Source organism: Lytechinus pictus, chromosome 16, assembly GCF_037042905.1.
Source record: "Lytechinus pictus isolate F3 Inbred chromosome 16, Lp3.0, whole genome shotgun sequence".
Classification (NCBI taxonomy): Eukaryota; Metazoa; Echinodermata; class Echinoidea; order Temnopleuroida; family Toxopneustidae; genus Lytechinus; species Lytechinus pictus.
Window position 1 is genome coordinate 19,026,682 of NC_087260.1, and position 23,826 is coordinate 19,050,507.

The 23,826-nt window shown below is 37.0% G+C and overlaps 1 protein-coding gene across 2 annotated transcripts; it reads right to left on the reverse strand.

Annotated features, from left to right (window-relative positions):
• Nucleotides 1-196: 196 nt before the first annotated feature.
• LOC135157126 (uncharacterized) lies at nt 197-22,584 on the reverse strand. Of its 2 annotated transcripts, none has more exons than XM_064111696.1 (6): nt 22,411-22,584; nt 15,113-15,234; nt 14,239-14,268; nt 11,871-11,988; nt 10,577-11,081; nt 197-7,430 (listed from the first exon to the last, which is right to left on the reverse strand). In XM_064111696.1, exons 2-6 carry the CDS (start codon nt 15,229-15,231, stop codon nt 4,708-4,710), a joined length of 3,495 nt encoding a protein of 1,164 aa, XP_063967766.1. In that variant the 5' UTR covers nt 15,232-15,234; nt 22,411-22,584; the 3' UTR covers nt 197-4,707. The 2 variants fall into 2 exon arrangements, with proteins under 2 accessions (XP_063967766.1, XP_063967767.1); XM_064111697.1 differs by having other exon boundaries at nt 15,104-15,234.
• Nucleotides 22,585-23,826: the final 1,242 nt, after the last annotated feature.

Sequence of the window (23,826 nt, forward strand, 5' to 3'; positions counted from 1 at the left end):
GAAAATTGATAGTGTGCACTTTGGTACTCAAAACGGTTAGAGCAGTACAAAATTCCATCTACTAGAATGATTTTTTTTGTGAACTTTATTACAGAAATAATATTGATCATCATGATCATATACAGGTCAGCCGGAAGGACGGCACCTTAGATGGTTAGAACAATTAAAGTAAAACACAATTCCCATTTTCATAAAATGAATTATATTGTGAACTTTATTACAGAAATAACATTGATGATCATGATGGTGATCATATATGTTCAGCAGGCAGAATCACATGTTAAATGGTTAGCATAACAAATAACAGTAAGATACTAATATCATGAACTTTATAACAGAAATAACATTGAGGACCATGATCATATAAACTTTCAGCTGGCAGGACGGCACCTTAAATGGTTAGAATAACAATACAATCACAATATCATTTTGTAAAATGAATTATATCATGAACTATGTTAAAGAAAACATTGATCACCAGACAATTGAGCTAGCAAGACGTTGCGTCTTCGGAATAAGAGTACGCATGCGCATGGACTTCATCTTTACAAAATTAATTTCGAACTCTACGTTCACTTACGTAGACCAATGAGCTTGGTCGCCTTGGTTTAATAGGTCTAGTCCGTATATAGGACTAAATCTAGTAACACAATTGTCGATTTGGAGCACGGGAAATTGAAAAATAAATAATTGGTAAAGAAAATTCTATTATAATTTGTTGATCAAGATCGAGGGTTTACTCTGCGATTTTTTCCATCCCCAAAGGCTTCTCAAAATCCCCAAGTTTTGGAGATATGGAAATCGCCAATATGGTTTACATGAACAGTCACGTCAACCACTGCACTCACAATTAATTATGTAAAGATCAAGTCCACGCCCATGCGTACTCTTAACCCGAAGAAGCAAGTCATGTATATTCATATTGGCTTCCACAACTGTGGTGGGAAAAATAATTTCGCTGGCAGGACAGCACCTTAAATGGTTAGAATAACAATTACATTACAGTACATCTCATAAAATGAATTCTATCATCTTTATCACAGAAATAACATTGGTCATCATTATCATATACATTGTTCAGAACAAAGTCTGTGCTTTATCTTTGGGCAGGACTTCCGTTACGAAGGCATGTGTCTTTCTGAGTTGCGTTCCTGCATTTAGGATTCTAAGCTCATTGAGGAAATCAGGGAAAATCATTTTACTTTTCAGTCGAGGAAAAGTCAGTGAAGTTTGATTGGCCCCGAAATCGAAAGTAGGCTACCTATTCAGGTGCACACAGCTTTTTGCGGAATTACTTCCTGCTGGTACCCATTTACCTCACCTGGGTCGAGTGCAGCACACTGTGGATGAATTCCTTGCTGAAGGAAACTACGCCATGGCTGGGATTTGAACCCACGACCCTCTGTTTCAAAGTCCGGAGACTAATCCACTGGGCCACAACTCTCCACAAAAGGAAAGGATTGTTATAAAGGGCAGAAGGGTAGTTTTGCATTACAGTGCTTCAGACCTACTGCAAATAGTTCCCTGCAACATGTGAAAATGGAACTAATTGAAATAATTATCATGGAATTTCGAGACTTCACCAGGGAAAAATCTGTGTATTTTGTTTTGTTAAAATGTTGGGAACCCAGATGGTGGTCTTTGATGAATGCGAGGATTAGTGATGAAAAGATGCTGCAGGATTTCAGAGTGAAAGACGCTTCTCTAGCTTGTAGTACATGGCCTAGACATTAGCACATAATACAATGTACATGTTGATTTAAGTACTTTATAATTACAATACAATGTTTGTTTCAACATTTCAATTAGTGATAACATGGTATAAAGTTGACAAAACAAGTACAACCAGGTCGATCTAAATACCAATCATGAATTAATGGTTTCTCAAAAGCTCAAATGCAGATGAACTGGGACTTGTTGCATAATACAGTAACTGTCATAGTGGCAAAGAAAGACTAAACTAGACAATTGTAATGAACTTAGTTGAGAACTTATGGCCCAAAAATGCTAATCAAATTTGGGAAGCAGAATTGTTTCCTGTTTACTTTTTTTCAATAAATGAATAATCATTGCATTCATGAATTGGGACAAAAGTGAAAATTTCCCGAGAGATGAGTTGACATCAAGTTGACCATACAATACTTTCAGTGACCTCTTTTCTTTGAGAAACACATCCGAAAAAGAGAATACATGTAAAATGGGCTTCATGTAAACCTATTGATTTAACACATGTGGATTTTAAAAAAATAGATAAACAAGGTATGTCTGCTTGACAGAGTTAACATGCATGTGTATAAAAATAATAGATAAAGATTTAGTTTTTAATGAAATGGCAGCAAGATATTCACATTGAATAATACTGCCTAAAACTCCAATAAAAACATGTAAGATACAAAATGGAATGTTAAAAAAAAATAATAATAAGCAGATGGATAAAAGTTTGAGCATGATCGGACAAACATACAAATATGAAAAAGTTGTAAAGAATTATCATTACAGACCACGGTGTGAACAATATCAATCCAAATCTATTTGGCAGACGATGCAATTAGAATGAAAAGTAATCATAGTATATTATGAGTTCTAACATACACAAAAACTTAAAATAAGCCACTGTTGTCTCACAGTGTCGAGATGCCGTACCCACATTTAGTTAAATTTGGCTTCATACGTTGTGCAAGACTTCAAAGGAAAATTCAAATGCTGTGGCATTACGTGTTCCTTTGTGAATTTATGAAAAAATGCCACGTAACATTAATTATCATTAACCCCCTGTCCTTTAAGAGTTAAGTTGGCAATTCAACAGACACCGTTCCTTTGTAAAAATACCATAAGTAACAACATAATACTGCTATGATGGAAGACACATTAAAAATATATCACTAAGATGAAAACTGTAACATAAAATAATACATGTACTGTATACATGTACCAAAAATAAAATGACACAAATGAACAAACTTATGATGTACTGCTACTATTTATGAGGTGCATAATGAAAATACTACTCAAATATTGATTTTCTTCTTTCTGATACTGTTAATGATAGAAAATAGAATTATATAAACAATAACAATGTCTAAGGCCAAGAATTTGTAAAAACTATACAAATAGTAGCCTACATGTATAACATAGATTGGCTAGGTAGTGTTTCATAAAACTGATTGTAAGTAATTAATGACTTGACATACAACTGGTCAAAATGAATTTTCATGATTTTCTGAAATACATGTACATATATTAAATACAGGTAACTTTGCCTAAGTCAGCCTTTCATAAGTTGAATATTCGCCCAAGTCGAAGCGACTTTTCAGATCAGATTATTCAAAATATGTGATACACCTCCCTGGAGACGAATTTCTCCTCTGACAAATAGATTTCAGATTCACATATGATCTACAACATACACACGTGTCTACTTGTGACTAGGCACTTGTGTATGGGTGTTGTGGTGAGGTCCGAAGACAGGCGAGTCCTGATTTTCATGCATGAAACATTACATTTTTTTTTAGAATTGAATAAATACAGAAAAATCAAACTACATGTAGCATAATGCTGAAAATTTCATCAAAATCAGATGTCAAATAACAAAGTTATGACATTTTAAAGTTTCGCTTATTTTTCAAAAAAACAGTGATATGCACAACTAGGTGAGCCAGTCGATGATGTCCATCACTCACTATTTCTTTTGTTTTTTATTGTTGGAATTATACAATATTTCATTTTTTATAGATTTGACAATAAGGACCAACTTGACTGAACCATATAGTATTCAACAATGCTAATTCCACATGTTCAGGGAGGAATTAATCATTGTATCACTTGACAATCAGGAGAAAATTTGAATATTTCATATTTCATATAATAAAATACAAAAGAAATAGTGAGTGGATGACATCATAGTCTCCTCATTTTCATACCAGCCAGGATGTGCATATAACTATTTTGTGAAGTTAAGCGAAACTTGAAAATGTCATAACTTTCTTATTTTACATCCGATTTTGAAATTTTCAGTTATGCTTGTTGGATTTTTCTCTTTTTATTCAAATCTACTTTTTGTTGGGGTGGACTTGTCCTTTAATAATTCATCATATCATTATAATCGTTATTATTCATTTATTGAATAGTGAAGATATACATACTGTCAAATATCATGTTAACATGAGAAAGTACGTGTACTGAGCAGTAAGTAGTCAATATTATTAGTCATGGTCTGTTTCAGAATCCATGATCCCACCCCCCCCCCAAAAAGGACAGAAAACAAAATGATATGTATGAAGTTCTTTCAATTTTTTTGTGTGTCTTCTATATCTTAAAATTACTATATTACTTTGTTTGTATGGAAGACTCTGCAGAAGTTGACTTTCCAAATTTAAATGTTGAATAATCACCCAGAAGCATTATTTTAGACTAAAATACGCAAAATAACATCATACATGTATACTTGATTCTTGTCCAAGTTGAAGACATTTCTGCAGTCCCAGGAGATTTGCCTTGAGCAAAATCATCTGTACCTATCTTTTACAAAAAATTGCTAAAAATAGATGAAAATAAATACCAGTAGGTTCTCACACTGATATGTGTGCCAATGAATACACACTAACTTGCTCATACACATACCCGTATGGGGGGGGGGGGGGGGAGAAAAAAAAAACAACCCTGAGACCTGTCTGGAAATGATCTTGGTATTATGTTCTGCAATCTAACCTAGCTTGTATGGCTATCAACAAGATGAGCCTGGAGTTCCTTTACGTTATCAAATGGTTTATCACACAACATGCAAGAGACGGGACTACTGCTTTTGTCCACTTCTTCAGATGCTTCTGCATTGGCAGATGCCTTTGGTGATTCTTCGGATGCAAATGCAACACGAGGTGACACACTGGCATTGGTTTGTGAGTTTACCGCACAAGAATGTACATGCCTATTACTGTGGTCGACAGATCTATCTTTAACTTGAGAAAAGCCTTTGTTTCCAGGAGTTTGGTGATCCTTGACATTGGGTGGCAAAGTGATTTTCCAAGCATCCAGATTTCCTGAAAGTTCAGACCCAGAGACACACTGTTCATGTGTTAATACTTTTGGTGTGCTCTGACCGACATTGGCACATGATGATACTGCTCCGACACGTGCCTGCCCACATCCTCTGGAAGGATCAACATTCATTTCGCTTGAGGATTGAAGAGCAGTCAAAGATTTGTTCTTCATCTTCTTAGCCTGGTTATACCCTATTCCGGGAATGACATTTACTGGTCTTTTCCTAAAAAGCTCTAGTCTATTTCCCCTGTTGGGATCCACATCCAGTGCCCTTGCAGATCCAGGAGCAGAGTAAGGTTTGTTTTGCATTGTAGGTAGAGGATCCTGGACAGTGGGATCTAAGGGTAGTATTGTTAAATCCCCTTGTCTGATTCCCTCGTTAGGATCCAGACCTTGTATGCTTGCAGATCCATGCACAGTGCAAGGTTTGTTACTCATTGGATGGCTATGCCCAGCACTTGAAGCTACAGATACTTGTATGGAACTCTCTTGTCCAACTCTGGTGCTAGGATCCATAACAGGAACACTTACAGTCTGAGGAACAGTACAAGATTTGTTATTCAGATTAGGATGTTGATACCCTAAACTGGAAGCCACAAGTTCCTCTGTGAAATGCTCCTGTCTAATCCCCTCACAAGGATCCAGACTCTGAGCACTGGCAGATCCAGGAAGAACAGATGGTGTGCTATTCAATTCTTTGGTACGGAGGTCCGTGATAGAGGGGCATACAGAAGACATTGACAGATGCTCTTGTGCCTTTCCCTTGCCATAATCAAGACCATGCACATTTATGGATCTAGGATCAGCAGAAGATTTGTCTTTGATATGTCCTACATCTGGAGATACAGGTACTGTTGAGAAACACTGGCATCCACATTCCTGGTAAGGAGTAGTGCAGGATGTCTCCGGTATCATTGAAGTCTGGTGATGTCTCACATGCTTTCTGGAAGCTTCAGGTACTGTTGCCAAACATTGTTGTCCAGGTCGCTCACTAGGACCCAGACCCAGTACACTTACAGGTCTCAGAGCAGTATAAGGTTCATTACTGCTCACCACAGAATGGTGATATCCTACACCAGGGACTACAGGTGCCGCTGTAAAACACTCTTGTCCCCTTCCCTTGGTGGAATCGAAACTCGGTGCGCTTACAGATCCAGGAGCGCAAGAATTGTTTGTCATTACACTTTGATGCAGATGATTATGATACCCTACAGTGGAACCTACAGGTGCCGTTGAGTAATACACATGCCCACTTCCCTTGCTGGGATCCAAACCCAGTGCACTTACCGATCCAGAGGCAGTGAAAGGTTCGTTTGTCATCTCATTAGTATGACAATACCTTGAACTGGCAGAGGCAGTTACAGGTACTGATCTAGAATGCACTTGTCCATTTCCACTGTTCATATTCAAACCAAATACACTTGCAGTTGTAGGGGCTACACAAGGTTTGTTATTCATCACTGTAGTCTGATGATGCCCAACATGTCCCTTGTAAGTATCCTGACTCTGTACACTCATGGGTCCAGGACCAGACTGGGTTTTCCCTTTCATCAGTGTAGCCTGGGCAAACCTAGAGCTAGATGATGCAGGCACCAACACAAAGTCTCCCCTTCTCTTGCTAAGATCCAGACCAATGGACCCAGGAACAGTTGAAGGATTCTGTGTCACTTCTGCAGGCTGGCTATGTCCTGGACTGTTAGACTCATAGAACAACTTTGGCCCTGCTTGTCCAATTCCTTGACTGGAATCAAATCTACTCGTGCTCAGGGATATAGGTGATATAGGGGTATACAGAGGTCGGACATGAAGCACTGGAGCTTGACCCGTGGTAGATCTAGGGACCACAGTGGATTCACCAGATGTTGTTGGTTGATAGACAAGCACTGCATTGCCGGGGGTAAGTGGTACCAAATTCACTAGAAGATTACTACTGGATTTTGATGTCTTTTCCTGGTTGTTCCCCATCTGAAGCACATAAAGTTTTTTACCAGAGAGTACAGAGTCTCCAGAGTCAAGTCCGATAACCTTTCCACTTTCATCCACAATGAGCCTTGATCCTTTGTTGACCATACTCGTTGTTTCAGCTGGGTCATTCTTGAAGTGATGGAGGGTTGAAGGACTACATCTGGCCTTACTGTTGCTATCCTTTTCCTTATCCTTTTTCTTCTCCTTCTTCTTTTTCTTCTCCTTCTTTTTCTTCTCCTTCTTTTTCTTCTCCCTATTCTTTTTCTTTTCCTTCTTTTGCTTTTTAACTGAGGAATCATCTGTCCGTCCTTTCTTCATTTCAATTGGAGGGTCATCATTCTTTCTTTTTGCAGCTGTCTTTGATTTTTCCGTGGTACAATTGCACAGTTCCTTCCTTGAGCAGGCACAAGATGGGTTTACCTTTTCACCTGAAAAGAAAGAGAAAAGACAATGGAATATTTTGTAAATAAAATTCATTGAAATTTCCGTGTTTAGTACCACTTTCAATGATCTAATAATTAGCAATTATTCTGACTCATTGCAGAAGTTTTAGTAACCTATGCTTTCTTCCTATAAATGAATCTGTACGGTTGCTTTAGGGGAAAAGATTATATAACAAAGTCTATCTTACAAAAAATCTCTGTGAAATTAAACCAAGAGGAGCGCCTCTGGCAGTCTCGCCCGCATTACGTGATTCAATATAGCAGCAGTGCTGACTTTGAAAATGACTACAAATAATCATTCACAAAAAACATCATTGCTTCTACGTTCATTGACCCTAAATGACATTTCACCTTGATCAAGAGACCTACGACTTGTGCAAGATGAGCAATGATACTGGATTCCTCCTATGTCCACATTTCATTAACTATACCCATAAACTTTCAAAGTTATGATGGCAATTATTCAACAATTACCTACAACATGGCCAAAGTTCATCGACCTTGGTCATGTGACCTAAAATTAACACAGGATGTTCAGTGATACTTTATTACACTTATGTCAAAGTTTTATGAACTAGATCCATGAACATTCAAAGTTATGATGGTAATTCAGCAAATACCCCCAACATGGCCAAAGTTCATTGAACCTAAATGACCTTTGACCTTGGTCATGTGACCTGAAACGTGCACAGGATGTTCAGTGATACTTGATTACTCTTATTTCCAAGTTTTATGAACTAGCTCCATAAATATTAAGTTATGATGGAAATCCAACAAATACCCCCAACATGCCCAAAGTTCATTGATCCTAAATGACCTTTGACCTTGGTCATGTGACCTGAAACTCATGAAGGATGTTCAATAATACTTGATTACTCTTATGTCCAAGTTTCATGAACTAGGTCCATATACTATCAAAGTTATGATGTCATTTCGAAAAACTTAACCTTAGGTTACGATTTGATGTTGACGACGCCGTTGTTGTCGGAAAGGCGGCGCCTATAGTCTCACTCTGCTATGTAGGCGAGACAAAAATTGAATGAACCATAAATGGCTGTTCAAACCCTGTACCTGAGGTTAGTGGTGTGAGTGCATCGTAGTATCAGTGATCCCTTGCTGAAGGATTTAGAGAGGAATTTTTCAAAAAATTATCAAGACAAGTGGAACGCCTCTGGCAGTCTCGCCTGCATTACACAATTCAATATAGCAGCAGTACCGACTTTGAAAACAGCTATTGAATAATTAATCACAAAATAAAACACTCATATGATAATAAGATACTATGTCCATTGACCCAACATGGCCTTTGATCATGTGACCCAAGATGTAGGCAAAACAAACTTAATTACCCTTATATCTATGTTTCATGAGCTATATGTGTAGGGGAAGGCGGGGTAAGTTGAGCATAGGGGCAAGTTGAGCCACCACCTCCAGGCCAATAATGAATGAGTCAGACATTATGGTGGTGTCATGTATTGATGACCCATTACATAACCCTTTACCCCACCACATTGTTTTCGACTTTGAAACAAAAAGTACTTTTTTAGAGGGAAAAATACAAATTTCAGCAAAAAAAGTAAAAAAGGGTGTAAAATTGATCAGTGCTTTTTACCCACACACGTCTTTAAATATAATAAAGAAATAAGAACAATATTGTTAGTCTAGGTATGGATCTTCATTCTTGTCATAGTCTTTTACATGATGGATGCATAAGAAATGTGTGGACGTGAAAGTCTCGCATTAAGTTCGGACTGGGGTACTTTGAGCCAGCAAACATGGGGCAAGTTGAGCCATGGTATTTCTTATGGTAATGTATAATAAAAAATAAAAAAAAACCTTGAAAAGCCATTGATATGCAGGCAGAAAGGTGCAAATTCATATGACAGTTCTTTTACTTTTAGAGGATGTTAGTATTTATAGAGAATTAGCAAGTGAAAAGATTTGAAATAAAAAAAATTGACATGCTGGTTCTTCCCGCATACATTTTGTACATAGTTTTTGTGGCTCAGCTTACCCCAGAAGCTGGCACAACTTACCCCACAGATGGGGCAAGTTGAGCCATTTTACATCGTTTTTTTCAAAGGTCACAATGAATTTCAGTGTGGGGGTAGAAAGTTATATATAGGTGAAAAATATTTCCCAAGAATCAAATTTAAAGGCAAGGTACTTATTTGTACAATATTATTAGTCATATCAATTCTAACATGCAAAATGCAAAAAGTGTCACAACTTACCCCGCCTTCCCCTACATGTACATGTAGATCCACAAACTTTCTAAGTTATTTACATGTTGATGTGAATTCATTGAAATGACTGCATTATTTCATGTGGGCAATGTACTTTAAGCCAATTCAAATAATGCCCCCAACATGGCTAAAGTTCATTGACCTTAAATGACCTTTAATCTTAATCATGTGACCTGAAACGCCCACATGATATTCAGAGATACCTGGTTACTCTTATATCCAAGTTTCATGAACTAGATCCATAAAATTTTAAAGTTATGATGACAATACCTCAAATACCCCTAACATTATCAAAGTTCGTTGACCCTAATTGAACTTTGACCTTGTTCATGTGACCTTAAACTCTCACAGGAAGTTCAGGGATACTTAATTGCTCACATGTAAAGTTTCATGAACTAGATCCATAAATTTCAAAGTTATGATGACAATTCAAAAACTTAACCTTGGTTCAGATTTCGATATTGATTCCCCCAACATGGTCAAAGTTCATTGACCCTAAATGACCTTTGACCTTGGTCATGTGACTTGAAACTAAGGTAGGATGTTTAGTAATACTTGATAACTCTTACATCTAAGTTTCATGAACTAGGTCCATGCACTTTTTAAGTTATGATGACATTTCAAAAACTTAACCTTGATTAAGATTTCAATGTTGACGACACCGCTGTCGGAAAAGCGGCAATTTGTAGATTATGCCACAGATGATATACTTGCCAATTTTGGAGCAATCCCAAGGTCGATGGCCATGATCCTGAACACCCCCCCCCCCCCCACCTCCCATGATCTACCAAAATATCCAGCCCTTATAGTGTCAATACACACAATTCTGGGGGAACCACTGAAGATGGAGCAAATGGCATGAAATCCTTTATTTCAGTTCATTACCTAGACACTCTTTATCCTTCATCTTTGGCATGTCCTCCAGCCACCTTTTATCATCATCTTCCTTCACACTCTCAGGTTGCTTCACTGAGGAGTCACCGATTACATCTTGCCCCAAAAAAGCATGTATCCGATGTGGCGCCCCAGCGCAATTCCCGTCCGAGCACAACGTTCTCAGCTCCATCTTCTCCTGGAATGCATCGATGGGGTTCCGCCGTCTGAACTCTGCATGCAGCTGCGTCTTCAGCTTCCGCACATTCTCCACAGCGCTGTTGAAGCGTAAGGTATGAACAAGCCTTTCTATTGGCAGTTCATTTGCAACAGCGTCCCATTCTAAATTGGTGCAGAGTTTTGGTCTCCCTTCCTCCCATACATGTAGTCTAGCGGTATACGTAGAGGGCATTTTGTGCTGAACCTCAAGCATGGTGAGTTGTCCGACCAAAATCCTGTTTTCCTGTATCAGCCAGTACCTTTCAGCCTCCAAATTGTTGTTTTTAATCTTCAAGTTCTGCAATAAAAATAAATAAAGACTTTTAACCAACTCGTATTGAATGGTTCCCAAGGCCAAAGGTTAGTGGTAGATTTAAATGGATTGGGTACAGTACCATTTCAGGGGACTGTAGTTATGTGCAAAATAATCCGCCCCTCCAAACTATTGTGTCTTATTTAGGGATGCCAGTTGGAATTGATCAAAAGGCCTGAAAATCACTTGGAATACAATATTTTGTACACAAAAGTGCTAAAACTATGGCCTGAAAATAAATGGCCAGAGCCTACATTCAGGCTTTTGCCTGAAAACTGGTATCCCTGCTTATTTGTCTGGATCTGTGCCTGAATGGGGGTTACAAACTTCAGCAGTCCATGGTCAAATTTCATTGACCCTAAATTACCTTTGACTTTGGTCATGTGACCTGAAACTAAAAAATGATACTTGATCACCCTGATGTTCGTGTTTCATGAAATAGCTCTATATACTTTCCAAATTATGACAATATTTCCAAACTTAACCTTGATTAAGGTTCCGATGTTAACAATCACCATTGAAAAAAGCGATGCTTTTGTCTTGCTCCTGCTACACGGCAAGGAAAAAAAACAGAACTGTGGATATTAGATACTTTGCTTCAATTCACCTCACAAAATTCGATAGCCTTGGATCAATCAATCATTAAAAGATGCTCTGTCCAACATTGCATACAAAAATCAAACATTTTGAAGGCAAAGTTGGTAAAATAGACACCTTATACGACAACTATTATACTAAGTACAATAACCTTCTAGACATAAGTTTTGGACTCACCTTGATGTATGTACGAGCCAATGTGATACATTCGTGCAATGATGGCCTCTTCGCATATATGGGAGGTCCTATCACTTCAGCAGCTAATTTTGTGACCGCGTCATCCAACTTCTTGCGGCTGTCGTCAAACATGTTACAAACAAAACAGGATTGAAATTAATTGGTTTGAATTCATTTGGTTTACAAGCAGTTGGTCTACAGTTTCCAATTACGCTTCAATCTGCATTATACTTGCTCTAATTTATCATTTGTCTACTCGTTATATGTTACCTTGTCAAATAGAAATTTAGTTGATAAACAAAAAAGGCCCATATTCTGTAGTCTAGTTTAACTTGGACCATGGTCTACATGTAACTCTGTGCTAAAATTATGGGAAGCCAAACGTGTCAAAATTTTGTTCGTTTATATTGTATGTTAAATTGTTTCTTATATTTAGTGTGCTCTTTCCCGATTCTTTAATGGTGAAGAAAGCTAGCTTTTTATCATTCCCAGACAGTTAAGAATTATTGAATCTCCAATGCTAAAGATTTGTGTCACAACTGGCTATCCGTAGTTAACCACAACTTTAGACCAGAGGTTGAATAAAACCTGACTTCATTAAGATTATTAAGTCGTGTTAGACCAAATCCAATCTTGTACATGGGTTGGCAGGGGGATTGGGCATCCAACTCGATTGCTTTACACACTGAGTGATTTCAAATTTGGTGTTGCCCATATGCTGTTGCTGATAGGCCAATTTTTTAATCGGGACATACAACACCAATCATGAAATGAGGCAAGTTCTACTTAACATGAATTTCACTTGTCATTGAGCTATTGATAATGCATCTGAAACACATCTACATCTGTATTAACTTTGCGACTTCCTAGATCTCATCTTTTGTACAGAAATTCCATTAATCCAAGGAGATCGAAGGCCATGACCGTGGATGCATTTATTGATTGGCATTGATGTCCCTCGTTGTGCCCCTTTTGAGCTTAATCCTTATTAAACTGGGGGGGGGGGGGTCAATTTGAGACCAAATTTGCGACGCCCGGGTACGCGGTTCCGAAATTACGCAACATTTTATAAGTGCATGTCAGACCCAAACTTGCTCAAAAACGTGATTCCGTGTACAAAGTCAATGCGAATTGTGTTTCAACCAAAAATCATAAATGTATGCTTATTCTACTTTTATTGGTTTCAATGGATTTATTTCATGCTATTTATGATCGCAAAAGGGTCCCTGACAAAGTTCATTGGAAAAAACAATAAAAAACAAAGGTTTGAAAAACAACGAAATACATGTATAAGAATGTAAAAACAATGAAATACATAAGAAATTAATTATATTTTTGCAATTTTTTGTAGGTATCTGTTAGAAATGTAATAATTGACAATCCCATCAAAAATGAGCATTTTACTAGCTATATAAATTGAGTTAAAGGCAAAAACATACACAAAAAAACAAATTTAGGGCAAATTTCATATGCTTATTTGCATAATTAATCAATTAAAGAATACAAACAATTACATTTTTGAAAATTTTACTATAGTCTTGTAGTTTACATCCGGCTCTACGCGCATGCAAATTTTCGCGGCGATCACGCGATCAGCGGCCGAGATCTGAGGCGGGTCAAATTGACCCCCCCCCCCCCCCCCCCCCCCCAGTATATACTGGTCTGAAATAGCCCAGTTAAGATAGGGTTAAAGGATAAGTCCACCCTAACAAAATGTTGATTTGAATAAAAAGAGAGAAATCCAACAAGTAAAACACTGAAAATTTCATCAAAATTGGATGTAAAATAAGAAAGTTATGACATTTTTAAGTTTCGCTTAATTTCACAGAACAGTTGTATGCACATCCTGGTCAGTATGCAATGAGGGAACTGATGACATCACCCATTCACTATTTCTCTTGTACTTTATTATATGAAATATTTTGATTTTCTTGTCATTGTCATGTGAAACAAAGTTTCATTCCTCCCTGAACAAGTGGAATTCCATTATTTTAACATTTTTTGGTTCAAGCAAGGGGTCCTAATTGTCAAATTCATAAAAACTGAAATATTGTATAATTAAAAAACAAAAGATATAGTGAGTGAGTGACATCATCGACTCTCTCATTTGCATATCACTGAGTTGAGCATAGTTCACTGTTTTGTGAAAAACAAGCGAAACTTATAAATGTCATAACTTTCTTGTTTCAAATCCGATTTTGATGAAGTTTTTGGTGTTATTCATGTTTGGCTTTTCTCTATCTATTTAAATCAACTCTTTTCTGGGGTGGATTTGACCTTTAACTATATGAAAGTGCCCTAGAGAAATGTGGCCTAAAAATATCAAAATCTAAGACCTATCTTGTAAATTCAAGAATGTTATTTTTACCTCTCCTTATCATGCAATTTCTTTTCCTTCCTAAATCAAAAAGAAACAGAGGGAGAAAAAGAGAGCCTAGTAAATTTCAGACCAATTATAGGATAATTCTTCATACATGTACATGTACGTGCTCAATTATATTATGTGGGTAGATAACTTACGAGATGCGTATAAATCATATTGAAAGTTCTTTTTTAAGTAATTTTTCATTTAAAGCTAAATTACCAATTCAAGGATTGCCAGAGAGCCAGGAGAATATAGCATGTACAAAGACATTTCAAACATTAAAAACTCATTTAGTTGTGTATATGACAACATATGAATTGCTTAGTATTTCTCCCCACAAACATTTAATCAAAAAGTTTGTTAACAGTTTCACAAACAGGCTCACTTATGCACACATTTCCAATCCAAAGGACAATTCTCATTTTCACAATTTTTTTTATCAAGTTTTGCAAATAACGTTTTTGAGATTCTGGACTAAATTCATATGATTCACTTATTAATTTGTCTGAAGTGTCTTTGCAATGGACTAAATCTAGAAACCTTACTTTACCACCTCAACTGTTTAAAAAACCAAAAAAACAATCAAATAAAATAACAACCAAAGGTCCTAATCAAGGTCCCAATCAAACAACAATCAAAGGTCCTAATCAATCACTGTATGTGCATACATTGCCTGGTCATGAAAAACATCTTATTTAGCTTTTGTAAACAACTACAACTGTACGGTGCCCTCTTCCCCCCTCCACGCCTATACTTCATGTATTGTGATTTCCATAATAAAAACCCTGTATGCACAATACCATATATTTTTAGCAAATTGAGCAGTATCTAATAATGAATTTACACCCACAGAGAATGGTGAGGTTACCTAATTTACCTCGCTGTTTTATCGTTTGAGGAGTCGCCCATTTCTTCCTGGGAGGTAGTCGGCTCGTTATATCCCATCAATTCCAGACAATTGCTTACAGCGATAGGCCCCTCTGAAGTCATCTCCATGGTCTGTGTGTACAAAGAGAGAAAATATCATCGGTGATTAATAACCCCTGCCTTATCAGGAAAATAGTCATGTGAGGAAGATATAAAACATTATACTCTAACCATATATGGTTATGTAATGTCTCGTTCTGAACAATAAAAAAAGAGGGATTGGTATCATATGATGTGACCATATGAATGTAATATGTCTCCTTAGTCTATATCGACTGAACAATTAGGAAGGATTGGTATCATATGTAGATCTTAAGTTTAACCATAAGAATTCTAATATGTCTAGATATGTCTTGTTCTGAAAAGTAAAAAATAGGGATTGGTATCGTATAAGAGTGCAACCATATGAAAGTAATATACATGAATTTTGTTCACACAACATTGGCATAGTAGGCTCGTTGGGAGCATGTTTAATCTCACATCGATGGCTCATTGGAAGCATGTTCAGTCTCACATCGCTGGTATCGTAGGCTTGTTCGGAGCATGTTCAGGAATGGCCAATGTCCCTACATCCTCTCATCACATCGTAGCTCGTTGGTCACTTCACTCATCCAGCCATGCTTTCGTTGTGCAGGGTATTCTCACATTCTGCAGTTGTTCCGAAGGCGGAAGGGGGTGCAGGGAGCTGTTCGGCATGCCATGGTCTTTTCTTCATGTTCTTGGTTGTTTTCTTTCTTCTCCTTTTTTCCCCTTGGCCATGCCCATGGCATGGCCTTTGTCCATATATATCATCATGTTAATTTTCCACTTTCCCTAGACCTAGGGGTAGGGCCATTGGGAGTCACTCTCCACATGGCCTGCTACGCACCCGCGTCCAGAAAAAACGTCGAAAAGGGTCCCGTTTCAGGCACTCGGGCGGCGTCGATGTCTTTGGCAAACATTAAGGGTTGCATTTCAGCACCATTCGCTCGTAAATCGCCGATAAGGGTAGCCTTTTCTTTCTCTCTTCACGCCATTTAGGGCACTCCTACTCCTAGTATAGTCACGTATTGTATTACCGGACACTATTATGATTCCGGACGCGCATATTACTGCGCTCTAAAACAAATTCGTACCGTAAGACTTCCGCAATTCAATTTCACAGAGCAATACATAGAACAAGATTGCAAAAACAAGGCGAAAAATCCAACTTTTACCTAATTATCTCTAAAAATGACAGAAAATGCTTAAAATATCATATAACATAGTTTTGTATTAACAATTGATATATTTTTTAACGGAAATATGGGCCTGATTTGCCGAATTTCAATCTCGTCCACTCCTTCGATCGAATGATGAGGTGTGGTGTATTGTGGGTGATCGTCAACGGCTAGTTCTCAAGGTACCCATGCGCGAGGTTTACCGTGATTAGAGCCGTCGATCGGCAGCGCATCGATAGAACTTGATGAGCGTCACGATACGAACGCGAGCATATTATTATTGGAAAGTGCCATGGAACATGCAGCTAACAAGACAAAATAAAATAAGTTATCAAACACGAATTTATTACCAACATCTGCTCAGATTCGATATAAAGAAAGCAAATAATACTTAGAATTTACTCATGATATGATATAAGAAGAAAAAATCACAAAAATTTGTTCTTACCTTACCTTACCTTACCGCAAATACTGGAAGAATGCTGAATTAGCAGTCGAGCTTCCAGGTCTATCTTCTAATTTTGTCAGCTTCCTTCATGCTTCAATAAGTTTCAATAAGTTTAAGGAGGCAGTGGGGCAAGTTGGTGAAAATTGACTTCTCATATCCAGTTAAGAGTAGTGGGAATCATCATGCTTATCTTTCCAGTGTCGGTCTAGCCTGATTTTGAAGGTGTCTACTGTGGGAGCTTCAACTACCTCAGCTGGGAGAGAGTTCCAATCATTGACTACTCGGTGACTAAAAGCTTGCTTTCTCACATTTGTTCTGCATCTTGGCTTTACAAGTTTGAACCTATGACCTCTTGTAGTACTGTCAGCTAGCTGAAAAAAGTGGTCTGGGTTAAGCCTGTTGACTTCATGAGTGATCTTATACACTTGAATCATGTCACCTCTCTTTCTTCTATACTCCAAGGATGGTAAGTTCAGGTGTTTAAGCCTTTCCTTGTATGGAAGATGTTTGATCCTGGAGATTACTTTCGTTGCTCTCTTCTGAACTCTCTCGACAGCCTTAGCATCAGCAATGTACTGTGGTGACCAGATGACATTTCCATATTCCAGGAGTGGCCGCACTAACCCTTTAAATAGTTTGGGGATAGTGGTCGAATCAAGACACTGGAAAGTACGTCTGATGCTGATTAGTACCCTGTTTGCCTTATTGACAGCATTTGACACTTGCTTTTGGAATTTTAGATCGTCGTCAATGATGATCCCTAAATCCTTTTCTTCTCTAACTGCATTCAGTGCTGTACTCCCGATGTTGTAGTGCTCTCTTTGGTCACCTGATCCAAGATGCAAAACACTGCACTTGTCAGTGTTGAATTGAAGTTACCACTTTGAGGACCAGTCCATCAGTGAGTGCAAACTTGCTTGAAAAACTTCACATTGATTTGGAGAGGAGACAGAAGAGAAGGCCTTAGTGTCGTCTGCATAGATCCTTACAGTGGATTCCATAACATCAGAAAGATCATTGATGTACAACACAAACAATGTCGGGCAGAGCACGCTACCCTGGGGCACCCCGCTCTTTACCGTGCACCACTGAGATCTGGCATTGTTTACAACTACCCTCTGGGTTCGGCCACTGAGAAAATCAGCAATCCAAGTTTTGAAGCTCCCTTGAATGTTGTATGCATCTAGTTTTGCCACAAGACATTGATGGGGTACACTGTCAAAGGCCTTTCTAAAATCTAGGTAGACAACATCAACCTTTTCACCTTTATCCAGTAAGGACGTCCAGTCCTCTAGTGTCTGGAGCAGCTGTGTAACAGTTGATCTACCTGGGACAAATCCATGTTGGGAATCGCTGATTAGTTCATTCTCCATCAGATGATCAACGATCTTGTCTCTGATCAGCGACTCCATGATCTTACAGGGTACTGAACTTCTGAAGTCAAACTTATTGGTCGATAATTAGTGGCTTCAGACTTGTTTCCCTTCTTGTAAACTGGAACAACGTGTCTTGCTTTCCATGCTGAAGGAAGCTTGCCTTCTTTGAACGACTTAGTGTAGATGATTACATCATTAGAATCAAGGATTAAAGGATATCTTTACCCGTCCGGCGCGCGTCCGGAATCATGATGTAATTTGTCGCGCACGAAAATAATTGTTTTTCGTGGAGGGGTATGCGGCAAGTGCGATGCAAAGAAAATGGTTGGTAAATATAAAATAATTTTATCATATTCATAATTTTCATAATATTTGGAATAGCAAGTGTGAATATTTCTTGATTGTATTTCCTCTAGTTGTCATTTTTAAAGCACTTTAATAAAGGTGTCCGGTAATAGGAATAGGATACACTGTAGGTATGTGCGAATACGGGCGCATCGCGAGCGCTGGTTTTGGCTGCACGGTTTTCGCGCGGGTTTTGCTGCAAGTGGCATCGCCTCTGTCTGGGCGGCTCATCGAAAATGGGGTTTCATGCGCATGCGCACATAGTTGATGCAATCTCGTGCCTTGATACAGACAGTTGAAAATGTGCTCTTTCTGTACATATAAGTTTCAATGTGGATACTCGCCTGTGAAGTGTGGATATCGGAGCTTGAAAGTTCATCAAATTTTTGGATGCGCAAATGATCGAAATTTTTTTATGGTAAGTAGAACTACGATCCAATTATGTATCTAAATTGTTTTAGAATATATTCAAATCTACAAAAAATGTCAAATCAAACGATTCTATCGTGACGCAGTCCAGATATAAGCGAAGCGAGCTACCCTTGTCACAGCCGGTCTCTCGGCAGTCGAGCTGCCCGATGCGGTGGGCTCCCGACGGTCTTTCGGCAGTCGAGCTACCGGTACCCGATGCGGAGGGCTTGGTGACGGGAGTGGTCGATAGTGAGTCGTTCATGCTGGATTGAACTGGATCTAAATTGTTCACTTGATAATATTGTGCCTTTTTCTGAAAATGTCTGTCATTATACCGTAGATTGTTATTCTGATATTGATTTAAATATATACATTTTGTCACAAAAACATTCTTTCCTCCTAAGGTTATAGAGTCAACATGAACATGTTTTACTTTGATTGTTCAATCATGTTTTATCATTTGGAAACTGGATTCTTTTGGAAGTGGAATATTAATGTTGACTTATTAAGGACGTTCCACAGTTAAAGTGAAATCCATGTCATTTTCACTAAACTTTGCACATAGATACTTTAGAACCTTAATATTCGAAATATGCAAAAATTAACATAGGCCCATGTGCTTGATTTTTTGCTACAGAGCTTCAAAGTTCACCCAAATTGATGTTCTTAAGAATTGCGCATTCAAAAGAATTTGGCATTTTTAGACCTCCCAAGATTACTACAATGAGTTTAAACCTCCATTACTCATTCAAAATACATGAAAAAGTCATCAAATTTCGCAAGAGAGTTAATAATTGTATCGTTAGAATGGAGAATCTATTAATAGTGCTATTTGTTTGCAATTTTAAGTTTAACAGCACTGCCAGTTCTTAAAAATGGCGTAAAAGATAACAAAATCCCAATCTAAAAAATGTAAAATTTCAGTAACTACAAACGTACAATAAATGCTGCACTTTATTCAAAATCCATGTCATTTTCACCAAAATTTGCAGAGTTGTAGAGGAAGGTATACCTAAGAGGTACAAACATTAAAAAATAGGGGTTCATGTGCTTGTTTTTAAACTATCAGCATTTTTATTAGAGCAAATGTGCTTTTTAAAACACCAAAAATGGGCCGAATGCTTAGTATCTATGTGAAGAAAAAATCAAAACCACTCTACCATTTATTCAAACTCGGGCTAATATTCGTGATTCTTGGCAGCACTGCAGAGTAAAGTATTTTGAAATTGTAGAGAATATTTTTTTGAATGGTCCATGGAATAATTCAATTTTTTAGCTCCATGAAATAACGCATCGGATCTGCAGTTAAAGTGCAGAAGATGAGAAAAATCAGCTCATACCCGCAGCTAATTAATCACCTGTTCATCCATTGTGACGTCAGCGCGCAGAGTGTAAACTATGCGCAGATCATAATGCGCACAAATATAACTGTGGAACGTCCTTAAATTAAAATGCAAAATCTATAGTGTGTTTTTTTTCTTTTGTAGAAAAAAAAATGTTTTGAAACTTTTCAATCATGTTTCATTATTTTGGGACTGGATTTGCTTTTGAAAGGGGAATATCATAAATGTTGACTTTTTAATTAAAATGCAAAAATTATGTTTATTATTTAGTTTCTTTTTTTATATATTTTTTTAAAGTTTCATTTTTAAATTATTGTATTGTTTATTTTTTCATTTTTTGGGGGGGTCATATTTCAATATTTGGAGACTGGATTTGCTTTTGAAAGGAGAATATCTTAAATGTGATTTTTTTATTAAAATGCACAAACTAGATGTTGTTTATTTTTGTTTGTTGTAATTTTTTCACTCTTATGAGAAAATACATGAAAACTCAGAGGAAAGGATATTTCATTTCCAGATGGGTCTAACTCCTGTATTTATGTTTTCTTTATTATTAATTGTACTATTTATTTTTTTATTCACTTTTCTTTTTTTAGGGGTGCAGGTGGGGGTTGTGTTTTGAATTGGAAAATGGGGATGGGATTGGTACAAGTTTTTGTGTCACTTTTGTTTCTCTTGTTTTTAGTGCTTGTTTGGAGCTTTGATGTCTGTTTTGTTGTTTAAAGCTTTGTTATATATTTTTACTGGTTGCTTTTTGTTTTGTTTTGAAAGAAATAGACCACTCTTTTCCTTTTCTTTTGGCTTCGACTAATAATTTGAATTTATTTTTCTTTAAAAAGAGAGCTCAAACAGGGCCTTTGTAATACAATGTATGTATACAAATCTAAGAAATTGACAACTGATAGAATATATTAAAACTTCATTTTCGTCCTTCTTGATACTTGAAATAAATTGCATACAATTCTACATACATATTTTACACTCAGCTGCTCATTCCTTCTAAAAAAATGTAATCACATGTCCATTGTCTCTCAAATCAAAAGCTACATATTATAACAAATTGTTGAAACAATAGAATACATAAGGAATTGGTGAAACAATCAAATACATCAGAAAAAAACACACATATTTTTATTTGGTCATACAAAGTACAAAATAAATTTTTTATATGTAAAAAAGGACCCCCGTACATAAAAAAATTACAATACTAAGTTGAAAAAGAGCTTGTAATTTATATCAGAAAAACAAAGAAATACATTAGAAATTACAAAAACAATACTTTAGACAAATTTATTAGGAAATTATCTACATGATGCTGTTTTGATGCCAACTAAATTATATGAATTATCTATCATAATCACCTTCATTTGGCAAAATATAGAGGCGAGTAATTGTGATTTTCTGTTTGCATAATTAATTAGAATTAATTAGAAGAAATTATTTTAAACAGAATAAGAAAGATTACAAGATGAATTGATGCACATCAATTGAGCCTTCTCTCACCTTTCCATTGATACCTAAATTACTTCATAGGGCTCAAAAACAAAGAAGTTAGAGCCTGTTGAAGACTTGGGTTCAAAAAAATCAGTTCTGTACTCCATTGACTTTACATACAGTCTGTATTACAGACAATGACCACAAATTTAGATCAATATGTGCGACTTAAACTGGAATAACTTTATAATTTCTTGATGAAAATTAAAGTTCTTGGTATCATTTTAAAGGTCTTTTTAAGAGCTTTCAAGTGATACCAAATTTATTCATATTTGATGATTTTCATTTTTTTTGTCACATACCTATAATACACTGCCATACATTACGCTATTTAGGGGTGCAAATTTGGGCAAATTTTAGGAGACAAGGGAGCAGACATAAGCCATAAACACCATGAAAGGCGATTTTAAGGGATACAAAATAGTCCTCCCACACGACGGCGCGGCCAGCGCAGCATGCATGTCTCAGGCTCAGCGGAGCCTCTTGGGTTACCTCGCCCACAGTTCCGGGGTACTTGCTGGATCATCACCGCTCTTCATCGATCAACCGACACGACAGTGACAGTCGAATATCATCAATATGAATATCACTCGGAATACAACCATTTAATCGGCGAATTATCAGGTACTCACCAAATTCTTCGGTCTATATTTGAAGTCTGAAAAATTACAGCCAAATAATAGCTGTGGTCAACATTGCTTTTGAGTTATTTGAGCTGTCAGGACTTATAATATTCCATAAACAATAATAAGTTCACGATCAAATTAGGCTGCCAAAATTATCGGTATCAGTGAACAGTAGAGGGCAACATTCAAATAACTCTTCCTTGCTTTTACAATAAAAATTAATGCAAAAAGGATATTATGGTGCTAATTGAAAGTTTCCGTTTTAAGAAAATTACTTTTATTCGGAAGACTTAGAGCATTAATATTCTCGTTATAGCTAGCTATTTGACATTTTTCTCATAATTTGTTGCACATGAAATGCGGCATGATCCTCCGGGACATCCTCTGGACTGGAATAGAGAATTAAAGGTTTATAATTCTAGGACTACATAACTCCGGGGACGGTGGTATATAGGCCTATAGGGGCAGATCTCAAATGCATCTATTGTTATTAAAAAAGGGACATTATTAAAAGGGAGTCCACCCAAAGTTGATTTAAACAACTGATACCGAAAAAAAAATCGATATCAAACAAGCTTGATGGTGAAAATCATTCATCAAAATCACTATTAATTTTTATTTTACATCCGATTTGATAAACTGCGTTATTATGCTTGTTTGATTTATTTTTTTCTCTATTTGGAAAGGTTTAAACATCTGTTGTACAATTATGTGGGGGGGGGGGGTTAAAACCTCCATTTCTCAACGCGGGAAGTTTTACAAATTTAAACTGTCGGCTAGATAATCGTCAAGCATATACCTGAAGTAAAGACCGGAAAACCTATACAGGAGAAGTCCTTCAAGGACGTGATGTGAAAGCAAAGTTAACAGCTCATCAGGGAACCAGCTGAAAGAGGGGATCGACAGCCCGCCTGCTCGATCCACCAGTTGATAATTTGGTCTTTGATTATAACAAAGATAGTATGGCCTTCTTCTGAATATTTTTTGAAATTTACTTTTTCCGCACGCCAATTAAGAGTTGTCTTAATTGGCATATATACTTTGCAGATGTTTTTGTCCTATAATTTCAAGTTTTACTCACCTTGGCAATTAATTAACTTTAGGAAAATCTGGTGAATATTTTCATCCATTTTCCCCGATAGGCCGCTATAAAAGCTTATTAGTTGTGGTAGTAGATAGTATTTTTTATTTTGAAGGGTTATATATTCCCAGGCAACAAAAGACCTAAGTTTTTTTAGTACATTTCCACATTATCATTATACAAACAAGGTGATGTAACCCCTAATTCAAAATGCGAGCGCAAAGCCGAGTTCCAATTTCGGATATTTCGTGAATAACATGAAAACATTAAGTTTTTGGACCATGAAGTAAAAAAATATGAGCACTGAATCGAGCTGAATTTTCATTATTATTTTATTTATG

Bases quoted from the DNA above. Each gene is read 5' to 3' on its own strand.
- LOC135157126 (XM_064111696.1), bottom strand. From the start codon at position 15,231: ATGGAGATGACTTCAGAGGGGCCTATCGCTGTAAGCAATTGTCTGGAA. The intron at 14,269-15,112 runs GTAAATTAGGTA...TTTTTGATTTAG, and splicing joins TCAAACGATAAAACAGCGAG to GAAGGAAAAGAAATTGCATG. The intron at 11,082-11,870 runs GTGAGTCCAAAA...TTTTTATTGCAG, and splicing joins TGGCTCGTACATACATCAAG to AACTTGAAGATTAAAAACAA.